The 17,699-nt window shown below is 45.1% G+C and overlaps 1 protein-coding gene across 1 annotated transcript in view; it reads left to right on the top strand.

The window, feature by feature from the left end:
• Positions 1–17,699, top strand: part of LOC138568813 (polyunsaturated fatty acid lipoxygenase ALOX12-like) — a 265,719-nt gene that overhangs the window by 228,757 nt on the left and 19,263 nt on the right. The window contains exon 11 of the mRNA XM_069646585.1: positions 13,260–13,381. Coding sequence (XP_069502686.1) covers positions 13,260–13,381 — 122 coding nt within the window. The remainder of the gene's footprint in view (positions 1–13,259; positions 13,382–17,699) is intronic.

Here is a 17,699-nt window from a genome sequence, read left to right as displayed (position 1 = left end):
CGTCCAGTATCAACCAAAAATGTACAATTACGGTGCAATGAAGCTGATGGCATCAACAAAAATGCAGCTCAGGATGGGATAGGCTGAAATCAAACAAACATTTACAATTTAGCTGCAATGGTCACATAGCGACGAAAATAATTAGTATTAGGTGCAGTGGATCTTATCAAGGTGTTGAGTGGGGTCAACAGGCTGAACACAAATAGTAGGTAAAACAGATTTTATTAACAGAAAAACTATTCTGAGGAAAAGCATCCTCTGAGTTATCACTTTCTCTTTCACTCTCAAGTTCTTCTAGTACAGGTAACAATGATTGGGTGATTTACCCCATGGCACCTAGTCTCAACACAACTGTTTACATCCTGTAGGTGAGGTTGAGTCCCTGTTTCTATTTTGCAGGTAGAAGCAAAGTTTCTTCTCCATTTCTAATCTAATAAGTATGGGGCTCTAAAACCCTTTTTTGATTGTCTATTAAAATTCCTTTCTTGGGTTTGGTCCTGTGTTTATAGGGATCTTGCACCCTTTCTTCTTACTGCTTGCCTGGTCCTGAGGGCCTTGATCACCGCCCTAGTTTTCGGTCCTGACCCACTCTCCGACAAACAAGTTTGAATGGAGAGATCTATGTGGAAGCTTCGGGAGTTTTCCATGCAGCAAAGAGGGCTGAAATAAGTAGTTAACCACAATTTTTCACATCCTCTGAAACCATATTCTAAAAAAGTCTTTAAGAGATAGGAGTTCTCTTTAAGGTTAGGAGATAGGAGATAGCTGTTCTTTATTTGGCTAAGAAATAGGAGTTAGCCAAATAAAGAACAGCTTACTGGAAGGGTGAGCGTGCAAACAACTGGTATCAAGTTTGCCCATCTCCCTTAAATTGATAAAAAAATGGGCTCCTGGTTAAGACCCTATTCTACCCAGGAGAGCTAAATTGTCATTCGACACAATTGAACGGATCTAGTGCAAAAAACACTACCTTCAGCACCTCCTCCAAAGCTCTCTCCAACTCCACTTTTACTATCGCCACCTCCTATTCTTCAACCTCCTCCTCCACATGATTCCTCTTGCTCCAACCTCCTCCAAACTCTTTGTAGGCCTTCCAACTGCCTCCAAAATATCCATTCACTTGCTGACCAACACCATCTGCAAGCTCCTCCGCCAAACATCCACTGTGTGTGCTGGAGCCTATGGGCTTAAATAGCCCCGTACCCCTTTACATGAATGTGGGCTCCTGACGAAGGACTGCACCCGTCTGGACATATTTGGAGTTAGTGGAATTGATTGGGAAATTTTAACTGACCCACCTACTTGTACTTGAGGCTGGGCCAAACTTTTATACATTTGATTGGCTATTCTGAATTCCATTCCTTAAACCTTAGACTCTTGCTTGCTTTTGTACTGTAGAAGTGTGTCCAGGGTCCTGGCTGTGTGCCTTCCGGGAGAATGCATTTTGAGTGAGGCAGAGAAAAGAATGCTAACTGGACTGCTGTTTATCTGGAAGTGCCTTGGGGAATGGAGCAGCTGAGTCATGAACACTGCATCAGAGGTACACCAGCTTGATAGTCCGTGACTGGGCAAGACTGGCATATGCCTTTTGTTCTTGTTAGTTTGCAGAGTAAGCAACGCAAGACTTCCCCTTTTGCTTGATTTCCATACGTGGGCAAGCCATGTACGCGAATTCCCCTCTTAGTGGACTCCTATCAGAGTAGCGGAGATGACCGAATTTGATGCTTCAAGTTTGATAGAAATGTGAAAACTTTATTCTCTTAAAGAGACAGTGGTAGTACATTTTTTTTATCTCTAAAGGGATACATGAACTGAGTTTGGATGTGGGTAAAACCGTGTTTCACTACTATCACTTGAATTCATATTCTTTAGTACTAGAGCTGCATCATTTAAGGAGAAAATGATTAAGGCTTCTGTGACCATCTCCTTTCATGAGGCTGGGAGTACCCGGGGCCAACCAGTTCATCCTCCCAATACCACCCCTTAGTCCATCGGCTGGTTTGGGGAGACTAGGAGCCCTCAAGGTCATCCCATTAGATATCCTGAGAGCCAGGTAGCCCTTTGGTTTTTGTCATTGTGGGATTGAATTAGTCAATCCATATTGTTTAGCAACTTTTTCTGTTCAAGGTAGGGAGGACAATGTAGTTCTTGCTTGGAGATAATTTTCTAATGATACAGTAATTGGGTTGTTTTCACTCCATTATGAACTCAAGAGAGCACTGCCCTTCGTCCTACTGATCTGTGTGTAGGATGAAGGAATTGCGGACATTAGGTATTGCCTTTTGGGATTTAGAGTTTTACATAGCACAAAGCAAGCTAGGCACCAACAAAGCGCTATATATGTTGTTGGGGATAACATGAAGTAAGTTGGGCGTCAGGCGTATATGGCATGGGATGTTCCAGCTATGGGGTGTGATATGAAGCAAGTGCCTATGTGGCACTAAGGTACTAATGGAATAATAATCATTTGTTTTTTATATAGTGCTTTAATTGAAAGCCCTTTACATAGGACATATTTACATGCACCAGCTGTTCCCAGCGTAACATTTGCTGTTCTAGCATATCTTAAAGGTCAATATTTGTCAGTATTTCATAGGGTCACTTCTGTCCACCTTCTTAAATTTTGGAATTGCCATCAATAACTTCCAGGAAGGGGGGCCTAGGTCCCTGTGACTTATTAATGGTAATTGAAAAGGCAAAACGTATCCGATGGAATGTGAAGTATGCGCGCTGTAAGAACTCTGATGTCTTTGCAATTGAACAAGGTTGACAATTACACGTCTACAGAGTCCCCATGATGGCATAAAATTGCATAGTAGCATAATTACAGTACCTACTTTTAGTTTTAGCTCATGAGGAGAAATTCGTCCTACATCATTTTGCTCTTTAAAACTGAAACGTTGACCCGATAATTAACTGTTGATTGACACTGGAACTGCCGTGCCCTGTGTGAAGAGAAGTGGGGTTGGAAAGATGTAACTTGAAATTACTCCGTATATTTACGATAGTGGAAGGCGAAGGTGACTGTCTAGAACCGTTCTAGAAGAATTCTGTTTGTTGAAATTATAGCTGTTGTTGATGTACGTGCACTTTGCCATTTGGACAGCAGAGGGCAACCTAACACTGAAAATATTGCATCAGATGAGTACAGAAACATACCTAAACATTTTATATATACATAGATTACTATTACTCGAATTAAGAAGAGAAAGGTCTTGAATTTCTTTTTGAACTACAAGTGTTTTCGTGCAGTCAGGAATGACACTGGATACTGTTCCAATAGGCTGTGGTGTAATAAGGCATTTTTTTCTTGAGTGTCGGGTTTGTCTCACTCCTTACAATGGCCTGCCTACTGGAGGAGCGTGACACACTTCAACTTTGCAGCTAGGTAGGCAGGTGTGCCAGTGGTAGTTTCTGCATAACGACTGCAGGCAGTCAAAAGTGTATTCTGGTTGCTATGGGGAGCCACTACAGATCCCTTAGGATGGAAGAAATGTGGTTGAATTTCTTCAGATTTTGGAGGAACTTTTGGGTTGATATCACTTAGAACCCCCGCGACCTGATTAAATGCAAAAATTTGCACTGTCGCATTGTTGTGCCATAGACCGGAGACTTTGAATTCCTCAACTCTGTTTGTTTAATTAGGAAACCAGGCTGCTGGGGTCACACCTTATTACTGCGCCAGAAGAAAAAAAATTATGCTGGAGACTAAGTCCAATTGCTGTTGTGTGATAATCCCAACTGCAAATATCATTGACACTTCGCTTGAACGCGGGACGCGTCAATGATATTTGCAGTTGGGATTGATCCCCGTTATTACACTTCCAGTAATGATCAAGAGAAATAAAGTTGGATAAGCCCTGATTTGAGAAAGGCACCTTGCCGAAACACGTGTAATCCATAGGGCAGATCAAGTAAACTTTCTTATCACACAACAGCAATTGGACTTAGTCTCCAGCATAATTGTTTTTCTTCTGCCGCAGTAATAAGGTGTGACCACAGCAGCCTGGTTTCCAGGCTGAATTTCTTGTTTCCTATTATGAGCCATTCCGTAGCCTGAGCACCAGTGGGGAGGGTGTTTCCACCGGTGATGTGGGAGATTATCTGGGCCTGTACTTTGGTTCTGAAGTCCACAGGTGGAGGGAAGCATTTTACGTTCTAGAAGAGAGTTGGCTCGTGGCAGTCATTTTGAGCCTTTTTGTTCATATGTCACCGAAAGGAGAGATTGTCTATATTGATGTGGCTATTGGAGCCAGATGAGGTGTGAACTCGTCATGGTGCATGTCGTTTAACCACCCTTACATTTTATCCTGCTTAAGTGGGTGACTGAAAAGGGCACATTCTATCTTTTTGTGATTGAGCTTCAGGTATGTGTTTTTCATCCAGGCTTAGATGGAGATGAGACCATTTCTGAGGTTTGAGATGGGTACCACAGGCTTCTACCTATGGTTGGGTATTGTCCACATATTGGTGGAGCAGGATATAAGAGTCATTGAGGAGGGATCCTTATGCCTCATATATAGATAGAAGATTGCCAGGGTGAGTATTGAGCCTTCTGGGACTCCTCGGCTGGTATGTTTTGAAGTTGCCCATCTGGTTGGATTGGTACCTGCCTGAAAGCTCAAAGGCAAACCAATTGAGACATTGCAGAGTTGTAGCGCCAACCCACCTTTCCTGTATTGGGAGGCAGGAGAATAACTGTAGAAATATCTATGCCCAAGAAGCCCATTCTTTTGATAAGTAGGCTTGACAGTATATCGAATGTCGCAGAGGTCAAGGAGGACTAGGAGGCATAATTGTCCACGTTTTGAAGAGCCTCATCTAAGACCTCCGATTGGGACTGTTTCATCGCTACATTCTGATCCGAAACCAGATTGGCAATCGTAGCAGAGGCCACGTTGGCTAATCTGCTCATGAATTGGTTTGCAACTGCCTTCTCAATAATGTTTTCCACTTAATGGGTTGATAGTACATGAGAAAATGGCGGATGACATACTTAATCCTTCAAAAAACAAACGTTCGTCACACTACTCTCTAACCATTGAATGTGGCTGAACTTGGATTCCGTCTGCTTGACCGTCCCTGTAAGGGGAGAGATTCGGGGAATTTGGCAACGGTAGTAAGCCACTAGGCTAAGCAAAGTCCATAGTTATCTTTTTGTCTTAGGCACCTGTATGTTTTGAATGCTATTACCTTTACCTCTCCTAGCTGAAATATCCCCTTTCCCAACTGGAAACTCAGATACTTACAGAGGGCAGTTCAAGGTGGCACTTGTCTTTTTCTGCCTCAAAACCCACCTTCCTGAGACTTTAGGTAATTGGGTATGGGTGTATCATTTTGTCAACTCTGTACCAAATGTACATCACAATGTAATCTGGGGGGGGACTTACACAAAGTTTTAGCGTGATTTAAAGGATGTTATTGAAAATGATCAGAAGCTCCATTAATGCCAAAGGAAAGAATGGTGGACTCAAAGAGATTAATTGGGGGGTGATCAAGGCCATATTTTCTGAACCTTCTGGATCAAACAGGATCTGCCAATACCCTTTTTGTTATGTCAAGGGTCGAGATGTAGTTTGCTGGGCTGATCCTTTTGACCATCGTGTCGATTTTTGGTTTGAGGTAGACTTCAAAGTGAGAGATTTCCTTTCCCCTCCCGAAATCTATGCAGAAATGCTAACTTCCATCAGGCTTAGGCATGAGGGCGATTGTGGACAACCAATGGATCTGGGAGGGTTCCTTTTGTTTCGTTTCCATTTAATCCTCTACTGCATTCTAACAGGCCTCAGGTAGTCAATCTACCTGTAGCCTGACCGTTTTTTCTTGGGGGGCGGGAGGGGACGGAGTTTCTATTTGGTTTATAAACTGGTGTGCCTGGCCAGGCCATATGAAGAAGACATCACTGAAGTGCTTTATGTTGTCCTGTAAATTTTGAGTTGTCTGGAGATAGGTCTTTTGATATCAAGTTGGTAAGTGATGTAAATATTTTTTCTTTTCCCCTGTGCACATCCGTCCAGGTGTGCCATCATGCCTTAAGTCACTTTACATGACATTCTTGGGAGGATTCCCTGCAATCGTCCTTTTGTACCTGGCAGTTGAGATCACTGAGAACTTGCATGACTTGGTAGGGCCATGCCCTTTGTTTAGCAGTTTATTATCCAAGGTCGGAAGCAAGATGAAAACATGATTGCCTACTTTGAAACTTCTTACCTTGGGTTCTCGATCAGATAAGGTCTTTTGCTTATCCTAGCATGTTGTTGGGTCAGGTTGCAGATCAACCAGAGCCTTTCGTGGGTAGTTGGCGCAAACACTATTCTTCCTTATGGTTCATCTCGTCCATCGCAAACCTTCAAGATATCCTTTCTCTCCTAAAGACAAGTTTGAATGGAGAGAACCATGTGGAAGCTTCAGGAGTCTTCTGCGCAGCAAAGAGGGCTGAAATGAGTAAACCACCACAGTTTCTTCATCCTCTGAAAACCATATTCTAAAAAAGGCTTTAAGGTCCAGTTAAAGCACTCCACTGATCTATCTGCCTTGTGGTGATAGGCTAAGGTTCAGGATTTATCTATTTGCAGCAACTTCTTTAAATCTGTCACGATTTTGGAAATAAATGGGGTACCCTCATCAGTTAAAAAGATGTTCTTCGGGAACCATACAGTACTAAATGTCTCACAATGTGTTGCATGCTGTTGAGTATCATAGGGGAAGGCCTCAGGTTAGCGGATAGCATAATCTAGTAGGACTAAAATATAGCAGTTTCTAGCCAATTATTTTAGAGGACCGATTGTGTATATTCCAGTCCCAGAGAAGGCAGCGTCAATGGTAAGTAGGTATCGTAGGGGTGTGCCCCAAAACATTTCTAAATGCCTTAACAACTGAGGTATACCAAATACTATTTCTGTATTTGCGTGTGGACTGCCAAGTGTCACTTCTTCATATCCTGCTAAGAGCTAGGAGTTAGTCAAATGAAGAACCGCTTACTGGAAGGGTGAGCGTGCAAACACCTGATTTCAAGTTTGCCCATCTCCCTTAAATTGATCAAAAAAAGGGCTCCTGGTTAAGACCCTATTCTGCCCAGGAGGGCTAAATTGTCGTTAGACACAATTGAACGGGTCTAATGCAAAAAACACTGTACCAGCGACACTTTTAAGCATATGGAGATGAACCAATCTGCTTAATCGCACAAATGATTACACCCCTTCATTGTTTTCTAAAACATTTTCCATTATATTTTGAAGCAATTATTATATACAGATGTCTCCTGAGAGACACCACACAGAACAATACTATTAAATATAGTAATGCCAAATAAATGACAATATATCCCCAAGGTACTTAACATGGAGTTTGATACATAAGGTTTAGAACATACAAATCCTACTGTCATGGTACATCAATACAGGGGTCAAAGACAAATGAGCAGGTACATTGTGCTTTATCTCTCTTGACAGCACATGCAGAACACAAAGACACCGTAGTCGTCTTGTCCTGATGAAGGCCCCACAAGAAAGGACAATATCCAATACCCCAGAAGGGCCGAAACACTGTGGTGCAGATCTGAGTCACAGTGTTGTAATATACTCACTGTTTTCTTTTTATGTTATTGTGTTCACTCACATTGTCGTTGTACCTGCTCATTTGTCTTTGACCCCTTATGTATCAAACTCCATGTTATGTATCTTGGGGATACATTGATGGTCATTTATTTGGCATTACTATATGTAATAGTGTTGTTCTGTGTGGTGTCTCTCAGCAGACATCTGTATATAATTGCTTCAAAATATAAGGAAAAATGTTTTGGAAAACAATGAAGGGGTGTAATCATTTGTGTGATTAAGCAGATTGGTTTATCTCCATATGCTTAAGAATTGGTGGTACAGTGTTTTTTGCACTAGACTCATTCAATTGTGTCTACTGACCATCTCCCTTAAATACATGAATTACTTTTCACAAAAGATCCCTTATCTCTACAAAATAGTGCCAAACCAATACCGTACAGTCCTCTTTGGATATAGGGTCATCAAAAGCAGCTTGCAGAGAGGGGCCATTCCTTTGGGCTATGGCGAACTCTGGTTCCAAAAGGGAGCCACAGCCCCCAGGAGTCAGATACTTGTTTCATTAAAGTGTCTGACTGATCCTGATTGAGTCTTTTGGTCCAGATTTGGATTACAACTTGTAGGAGATCTCTGGGATAAATGACTCTAATGTTTTCCCACATATTATGTATGCTGTGGAATAGTTACCCAGGCCTGGCTTTAGCAATTCAGGAAAATAACCATCCTTGTGTCAGCTCCCACTCCAACCCTCCTTTTAATGAGTTGCCTCCTCCGCAACCCCTTTTCCATCCACAGCTCCCTTTCCACTACCCACCTCCCTTGTATTCTGCGGTTGACATTCCTCGTCTGACACTAGGCCTGCTCCATTCTATCCCATGACTTGGCCATTTCCTCTATTCCGCAAGTACAACCTTGCCCCCTCACTCCTGACCACACCCATGACCCCTCCTTTTACCTCTCGCCACCACTTCCTGCTATTCATGCATGTAGTATTTTGCAGTTGGCCGCCATTTAGGAAATGCTGTCTGTCGGGGAATTACATGCCGCAAAAGTGAGTGGAACAGAATAAATAAGGAGACCCAAAGCCTCACCCATTGCCATTTCCCCTAATTCTTTTGACTTCCTCAGGGTGGGTGGGGAGATCCATTTCACCAATCCTTTGAGCTATGGGATCCCCTTCCTGGACTATCAATGTCTCAGAACTATAGGTACACAAAAGTACTTTCACCACCACATGATCATGTTTCTCAATCCCTCTGGCTCCCACGCTGACACCATACTTCATCGCTAGGCTGCTATGGAAGGATTGCTTGGCAGCAACCCTGACATAGGTCCCCTCGGATAGCTCTACTCTGGCTCCCTCCCATAGTGAAATGTCCAATTTATCCACACTATTCAAACCATCCAGACTGAGATGGGGTGGCCTTTGTGTCTCCTTGCACCATTGTCAATGTTTAGAGCATCACACCTGTGTGTAAATCTCACTTCTGACATCATCTGTCATGTAGACGAGAGGAGTCCACAAAGAGGCTGTGCACAATTCTTAGTTAAAACCTATTTTAACTAACATACAAAAGATCTCTCCTGGGTCAAACTCAATCATACGTCGTCAGAATAGTCTCTTCTCAACAGATTCATCTACATGAGGGCATTCTTATAAAATAAAAAACATTCAGAGTACTTCCCTGTCACTCATGTCTCAAGGGTACTCTATCTGGGCTTCTTCCTGCCTGTCTATTGTTGTTGGTGGGATACAATATATCAAAACGTTTATTTCGGATTTCTCCATTAACATCAAATATACATTTCACAATCAAAAATAAACACTAACAGCATAAAATCCAATTTAAAGTCATTGACCTCCACAACAAAATAACGTTAATTAAAACAAATGGACAGAATCAAGAAAAACACAATTTGCAGTTCGCCTTATAAATTCCCCTAAATTGTATACAAACTAGATATCCTCAAAGTACGATATAAAAGACTCATAAGGAGTTGGGCGGTAGCCTTAAACCGGCAGTAACGGAATTATCGCTGCCAATACCGCTCCACCGGATTATGAGTCGGCGCAAATACCACCATACACCAAAATCTACTGCCGCTGTTACAGCCGGTGCTATTAGTCGTGTCACATGTATGTACAATGGTATTGGCGCCAAATACTAATACAGCCGAAAAATACCTCCAGCTGCAGTTAAATAATCCGAGGTGCCACACATTAAGGCACAGGTGCACAAAATGCACACCAGAGGGAGAAAGGGTGTCGGGTACATGGCACTGGCAGGTCCCTATGGGGCACTGCTGTGCTCCCGCCATGGGTGCGTTGCATGGCACTTTGATGTGTCCCGTGGCTGCCCTTGGGACTGCTCTGACTCACTGGGGTGGCCTTGGTGCACTGGCACATGGATGCTGTGGTAGGTGGCTGATGTGGCACCCACTCACTGCACCCTGTCGCAATGCCTGGCTCATGGGTCAGTCCACTGGGGCATACTGTGCTAGGCTGCCATTGTTGCATGCACATGATTGATTGGGGGGAGGGGGGAAGGGGGATGAGGTTCACTCACCTTGTGCATCCTGGCACCCTCCTATGCACTGCCAATGCCCTCCATATCCAACACCGAGCTGCACCTGTCCTGCCATCATGTTAGTGCAGGTGGTGACACTGTCCCTCCACCTGTGGCCATGCTCTCCTGCCTGTGCTGGGCCCGCAGTCCCCAGACTCGTACCCGAAGGTCGTTCCATCTTTTTCTGCATACTTCGCCATCCCGGGGGATGAGGGCAACTGCACTAACATTTCGGCACACCATCTGCAAGTTGGCTGTGCGGCGCTGGGCAGAGATTGTACGCTTCCTCGAACCATACAGCTCCTCATGGTGTACCCCAACATCATCACAAGCGCCACCAGCTCCCCCTCAGTAGTTTAGGCTTGGAAGTGAAGATTTTAAATGGATTGTTTTCCAGAAATGGCCGCAGCGATTCTCACGGTGATGCAATTTTCGCCGGCACTGATAGCACCACATCCTCAATGGTAGCGCTTTAAGCACCGGATTTCCAGCGGTAGCCCTTATTTGGCCGCAATTTCCTGAGGGCCCTGATAGCGTTACTGTAGGAGTCGGGGACGCGTGCACGAAAGGTTGTGATGCAGCACAGATACCGCTGCACGACCTGGCGATATTGCTATTTACGCCTGGCAGTAATTGTGCAGAGTTATCTCTCAACTCGTGATGAGGCCCTATTCGTTGAGAGACTTAATGTGATTGCCTTTGAAGTATGATTTTAGCCATTCCTTCCTCTCATTATCATAATACAGGCAAAGGAAAAGAAAATGAGCCAGGTTCTCATCCAACCCCATCTTGCAGTTCCATTTACATGACACCTTCATCCAACTCAACCTTTTGAACAAAGGGAGTACGTTAAAATGGCCCAAGATTAATAACATTCTGCCTGTAGGTGAAATTAACTTTGTGATAGGGCCCAAACCCACCTTAAAGATCTTCAATTCAGTATACCACACCAGTTTCCAGAGCCTTTTCCTTAGTCCAGGTGTTAATATTGGTCTTCACTTGCTTCAGTGTACCCTTCGCCAGGTTATTCCCAGCAGCTGAAAGGAACTCCTGCCAGAGGCTAAACCCGGAGCTGAAGCACTCCTATTTGTCCGCAATTACTGATCCATCGCTAAAAGCCCTATAATTACATTAGGGTTATCAGCAAAACCCAATTAAAGTTTTCCCAGTAGGATAAGAATCTGGACTGTGCTAACGGGTGCACACCGTGCAGTACAAGTGCAATCCTTAGAGCACTGTTTGGGCAACTGACAGGAGCCCAAGTAGTTGGGATACAACTACCTTTGGTTTGTTTTGTAGTTCCTTTAAACATTGCTCTGCTATGCGTTTATTCTTCAATAGCCAGCTGGATGTGCCTTTCCCACGTTTCACCTCCTTTAATTAGGATCCAGACTTTCCTCTTCACCACCTCTCTAATCATGCACCCAGAATTGCTCCTCAATGTCACACCATGTGCATGTTTCCCCTCCCGCCGTGAGCTTCACCCCTTTACATTGGGGTCTAACCTAATCCCCCTGCATGAGAGAGCTTAGTGTGCACTCTCATACTTCCCGGTTTTATCTACCTACGGTCCCCCTAGCCTCCTTAATTTCTAACCTGATCTGTTCCTCCAAACTGTTTATGATCTCTCAAACCAACCCTCTTTCTGATGTTTCCAACAAGCTTCAGTCTCTAACCAACATCCTAATTTCTGCAACCACCATCCCTCCTGATCTTTTTATTCAACCTCTTCCTGATGTTTCCAGCCAAGTTGCTCCTGATCTGGCCAATCAACGTCCTACCTTATCTCCCCATCTTGTCTCCGATCTCCTCTTCTCTTCACTCTTCCTCGAATTTCCTTTCTCACCCTCCGACTCACTCCCACTGCCAGCTTCTACTCTAAACATCCACACTGCCTAATTGGGACCCTAGGTTTATGTAGCCTTGGAAACCTCTTCCCTGGGGCTGGGCTTCATTTGAGGCTCTGCAACTTTGGATGTCAATGTGTGAGGGTTCTGAATGGCTGTACGTGATTCACCTTGTTTTGCTTTGGCACTTTGGGGACAAATCAAACCTTTCAAAGGCTGTACTGCATCTTGGATTTTACTTTACTCATCGTGTGTGAGATGCCTCACTGGGCGGTCCAGAGAGTTCACCTGGTCTGGAAACACAGGGACTGGGCTTATGCTCAGCGAGAAGGGCAGCTGCTGGTGAGCAAAGGAAAAGCATCTTTATATGTGGCTCAGATTTTCTGCGTGGTGTTGTGCCTCTGATGCTTGAGCTGCATGAATGCAATGAGAAAATAGTTCTTGAATGTCTGAGTAGGTATTCACTACTGGCACCTAAGAAATGTAGTTCCTTTGTTAGAGTGTTTCCTCTGATCGATTTGTCCTGTTCTATTAAAGAGGCCGCATTTACACATTTTTCTACTCCAGAAATGCATACATTATTTTGATGGCATATACCGTTGGCATCTTCTGGCCCTGCGGCATTGGGTCCGTCCCTCCTAACGCGGGTCGGATCCAATGCCACTGGGTCCACTTTTTTGTGCCCCGATTTCCACAAAGGCCATCACTACCAACATACGATCAATTGTAAACAAACAATTTGGGTAATACCCAACAATACAGCTATAAAACGGAGTAACAGAACAGGGTAGGATACACAGGGGCACAGAGGAGGGGTACAGCTGTACAGGGTGGCTGGGAGGAGAAGGGCGTACAGCATCAAGCGAGTCAAGTGGTGCGGGGGCTGAATTGATGGCCATAAAGTACCTTTTTGGGAACTGGGAGAGCATTGTCTTACTGGTTCCAAATTGTTTAAGCTCCAGAGTGTAGAACCTCATCCCCTGGAAGTGTGGGTGACTGGGAGATCCTCCCCAACCCCCCCCCCCAGAATCCATTACCTCGCCTGCGAATTAACCCAGCACTCTCAGTCGGCCCTCTAAATGTACATGTAAGCGTTGGTCAGACAGAAAAAAATAAACGTCTTAATTATTATAACCGTATTTCTGAAAATGTCTGTTCGCTTAAACATTTTGGAATGTATATCTGATCAGGCCACTTCTTGAGATCTTGTGAAGTTGGGGGAACCAAGCACAATTCTTTCTTGCTTATTTAATTTGTGCGTTGATCAATTAATCTTTTCATTGTTGCAGATTTGTAAGCAGTATTGTGGACCGGTTTTATGACGGTGACCTGCAGGTGACTTCTGACACTGAGCTCCAGGCTTGGATTACGGAAATCTGTGAAGAAGGGTTTCCCAGCGCCCCGAAACTGGGTAAGTAAAGTTTCTCTACTCCAGATTCAGAACGCCCTCTTTGTATCTCTCACCCTCCCGCTCTACCCCCCCTATTATCCCATTCATTGTTTTGCAATCTGTTGCCCGCTCACGCTTTAACTTGCTCTCTTTTGATTCCCCTTGCTCTTTCCTCTGTCCGCCTTTTCATTCTCCTCTTCTCCTCGCTCCCTACTCTGTGGGCCTCATTACAAGCGTGGCGCTCCGGTAATGAAGGGGGCCGGTATGGGACCGCCGATTACGAGGTTCCCTTTGCAGGACCCGGACCAGACGTTTGGTAAAACCAGACGTCTTTTCCGGGTCCCGCGAGGGGAAGAGGGAGGTAATAATGGGCCATTCATAATGTGCCTGTTATTACCTCCCTCCCCATTCCTATTGAGCCCTGTGGGGGCTCAAATGGGAATGGGTGGGGAATGGTTCCTGCAAGGAGGAATTACCGGGTCCTCCGGAATGACCCGGTAAGTCCTCATTGCAGGAACCCGGTAATGGAGCCCAGTTTGGAGGCTGCCTCCAAACTCGTAATGAGGCCCTATGTATTTCTCTTTCTCCTGCCAAACCTTCCTCCCCCTCGTTTTTCCCCAAGCTCACATCATGGCTTCTTTTTTCTGTTCTTTCTTCCTTTACATCGATTCATCTGCACTCCTTTCCTCACCCTCACATTTCTTATTCCACCCCATCCCTTCATGCTTTGAATCCCACATCACACTCCCCCTTTATTCAAAGTTTCCTGTAGCACAGACTGCTAACGACCTGTATTCCTGAAAGGGGGTTCTGGAGGGCTGCAGGTTGCCCAGCACAGGGGTTAAGCGGTAAAGAAAAAGTTCAGGAGTTTGGCATAACTTTCCACAGGGTTTCCTGAGAAGCGGAGGGTGGCCTGCTACTTCTCTAGTACCTCTGTGTCAGCCATGCCTGCTTCAAGCAATAACGCCCTGGACGTGCTGCCCTGCATGCACACAACTTCCTCTTTTTTTGTGAATGCAAAATATGTGGTGAGAAATTGTAAACTGCGTATAGTGTGCCAGGCACTCTTTCACAATCTCTTGGATCTGACAACAGCAGCTCAATGGCTGAAAGCTAATGAAACGGACTCCAGTGTCCTTGCGAGAAGCGCCACTCGTGCTGCTGGTGATGGGGCAGCCTTGGGCAGTTGGACACACATGCCGAGTATAGCTGCAAGGGATACTGCAGAAGCATGGCCACCTCCCCCTGGAAATACACTAATCACAATGCGACTCAAATCTTCTACTGTAGGTATATACACAGAAACAAGCTGCACACATATGCCGGAGGTGGTGTGTATTTCAGTACAAATTACATGGAAGCAAACTCACTGCAGCATACTCTACTCGTCCCCAGGCCTACCCATCCCACACAGCATGGCTGACCACAGTAGATAATAACTGGAAGTCTGCGGAAATTGAAGTGTGAATGAGCGACCTGCATGCACTGCGCACATGGAGTCCTCCACTTTCAGCTCCACAGCGGGTGCCACTCTGTGCATGCAATAACTATGGCTCCTCCTTCGCCTTATGCACCTTGCTCTACCGCCCACACTCTTCATGCTGTGCTACGTCACACTGTATCTGGCGTCTTGTGCACCCACAGCATTTCTGCATTCTCCAGGTATGCCAGCAATTTCCTGGGAGCAGTGGAAGTCTGCATTTGCATTTTACCTCGATGCCATTGGTGGGTTGGAGTTTGCATTCAGATGAATCAGCTCAAGAAGCTGAAGGCTGCTGTCTATTTTTTCTTGAACCCAAAGAGAAGCAAGTTGATGACTTCAAATAGGAAAGAATGGATGCACACTAAAAGTGCATAAATAATTAGAATGAATTACAACTATAGATTGTACAGGAGCGCAGGCAGTGGTGTCACAAAGTGTACTGGAGGGGGTGCCTTGATTAAGAGAAAGGATTACATTTGTTAAAGTTCAAAAAGAGTCTAGCAACACGAATATGAATGTCATAGGTCATTTTTCATCGGAACCCTATAAAGACAAGTTTAACATGATAGATCACAATATGAATACTTTTTTTTTCTTTTTCTTTTTTAACCTTCTTTTTGCTCCAATTTCTTTCAGTTCGCCATAAAAAAAAATGTTTAGTAATTTGGTCAAAATCTGTATAACGGCTAACAGATGGCTAAAATTGGCTGCAGGGAATTTGCTATGTTCACCTCTCATTATAAAGACTGAAAGGGGGTATCTGTATTTGTGCCCCCTATATGGTAGGGTAGAGCACCCCAGCCAAGGTTATCTATATGGCCGCTATGGATGAGCAGCCAATGCTTAAGCTCTCAGGAGGTGATGCGAGCTGCTTCTTAAATACAGAGAGTCCCCAAGCACCCACAAAGGAATGTCCACACACTGTTATGTGCTAAAACAGTTCTTTATATAAACATAAGATTCAGAGATATATACACAATTCATGACACACTTTGTACTCTGGTAATTCTACAAATGACAAATCTATACAGTTCTATGTGGTACTACGCTCGGAGTTAAGATTCCTTTAAAATGCATCAACTGCTGGCAGTTAAAATAGAGCATACAAATCATATAGCAAAGTATATCAACATAGATGGAAGGAAGGAAGGCAGGTTAAGGTTAAGCAATGGCAGAATGCTTTCTTTGGATATAGATGCGCAATTCTGAATGAGGATCCCCGCACCTGGGCCCAGTCCATACTTGCCTTGCTTATTCGTTAAAATGTTCAACCACCCCAATGGACCGGAAGTGGCAGAGTTTCTTCAACGGTTTGTCGATGGTATCCTTCAAGGTTGTACTTCCTTTCAAGCAGGAGCCACTGGGCATCGAGAACCTTGAAGAAAAGTGGAACACTGGTCGATACAGCAGCTTCTACCTAGGCAGTGCTCTTCGACGATAGTTTCCTCGATGGCGTAAGTCCTGGGAAGGTGAAGCGTGTGGTAGACCTTGATGCATAGTGTTCGGTGCCGCAAGTAAGACTCTGGACTTGAAAGACCTTCAGCAGTGATGGATGCAAGCCCTGCAGTTGGCATGAGATGTTTGGGATCGCGATCGGTGTCCTCTGGCCTGTTGGCGCTGCAGCCACAGCACGTACCTCGGGAAACTTCAACGATCGGGACTCGACCACGGGCTGGAACTTGGATCTTCACTCAGTCAGTGTCCTCTGGGTTCCTTTGTCGGCTTATGGTGGCAGGAAATCCACCAGTGGACTTTCCTCGGTAGCCGGCGACCTCGACTTTCTCTGGCGGGACAAAGTGGTCAGCTGTGATGTCAAGGGAGCCCTCTGTCAAATGTTCTTAGGTAAGATGGAGCTTTCTCGGCCCTGGGCGTCGAGCAGCATGATGTCAAGGTGTCCCCATTTCTGGGCGACACAATTTGACAGGCTTTCAGCGGTCATGGAAATCTTCTGAACCCCGGTCGAGGCCAATGGACTTCAATGACCCTCGATGTCCAGGCGCTCTCTTCAGGATTCTCGGACCCTTTCTCCAGATGTCAGACAATCAGGACTGGCATTCAGGGTGTCTCGATGAAGAACAGCAGTTGTTGCAAAATGATCCCTCGTAGATCGGGGAGAGGTCTCCTAGCTAGCTCCTCTCTTGGATCAGTCCTCGACCGGCTTCATAGCTCTTGGATTACATCAAAGAAAATGTAGTAGCAATCTTCTCCTCCATCTGGGCTTCAAGGTTCGACTTCAGCTTCTGAACAAATTGGTAAGTGTGAGGTCCCCATATATACACATCTGTCCCTCATTCACTCTGGCTGTGTCAGGCTCAGTAAGCCAATCACACAGAAGGGCAACCATGCAGGCAGACAGCCAATCAGGCTCACAGGCATTCAGACCGTACACTTCCAACCAGACACCCATGACAAGGAATGTGCATTGGGGCAAGCACCCCGCTTTTCAGCACAATACACTGCATTCATGTCAGTTTCAGGCAGGGCTGTCTCATTCATTGAGTCACACGCACAGAAACCAGACACCCATAACATTGAATGCATATTGGTCACACACTCTTCAGAGGTCCCGCCCCAAGAGTGTACCCACAACATACAGTCACTGGGAAGGCTCCAGCCACCACAATACCATATATGGTTCTTCCACCCAACAGCCAGTCGGAAGAAGGCACAGAGTCCGGGCTTCCCTCAGGAGCCATCTTGCCTTCTATCTGGAATTCACTGATTCCTGTGGCAGGGCCTGGGCATCCCGAAATGGAGGATACTCTGTGCTTCTGTCACATCAGCATGAAGCTGCCTCCAGTCCATGCTCTGCGCTGTGGGCAACACATAGGTGCCAAAAGACATACACTAGGGGTA

Source organism: Ambystoma mexicanum, chromosome 1p, assembly GCF_040938575.1.
Source record: "Ambystoma mexicanum isolate Mex_15411 chromosome 1p, UKY_AmexF1_1, whole genome shotgun sequence".
In the NCBI taxonomy this organism is placed as follows: Eukaryota; Metazoa; Chordata; class Amphibia; order Caudata; family Ambystomatidae; genus Ambystoma; species Ambystoma mexicanum.
This window is presented reverse-complemented; position numbering and strand designations above follow the sequence as displayed.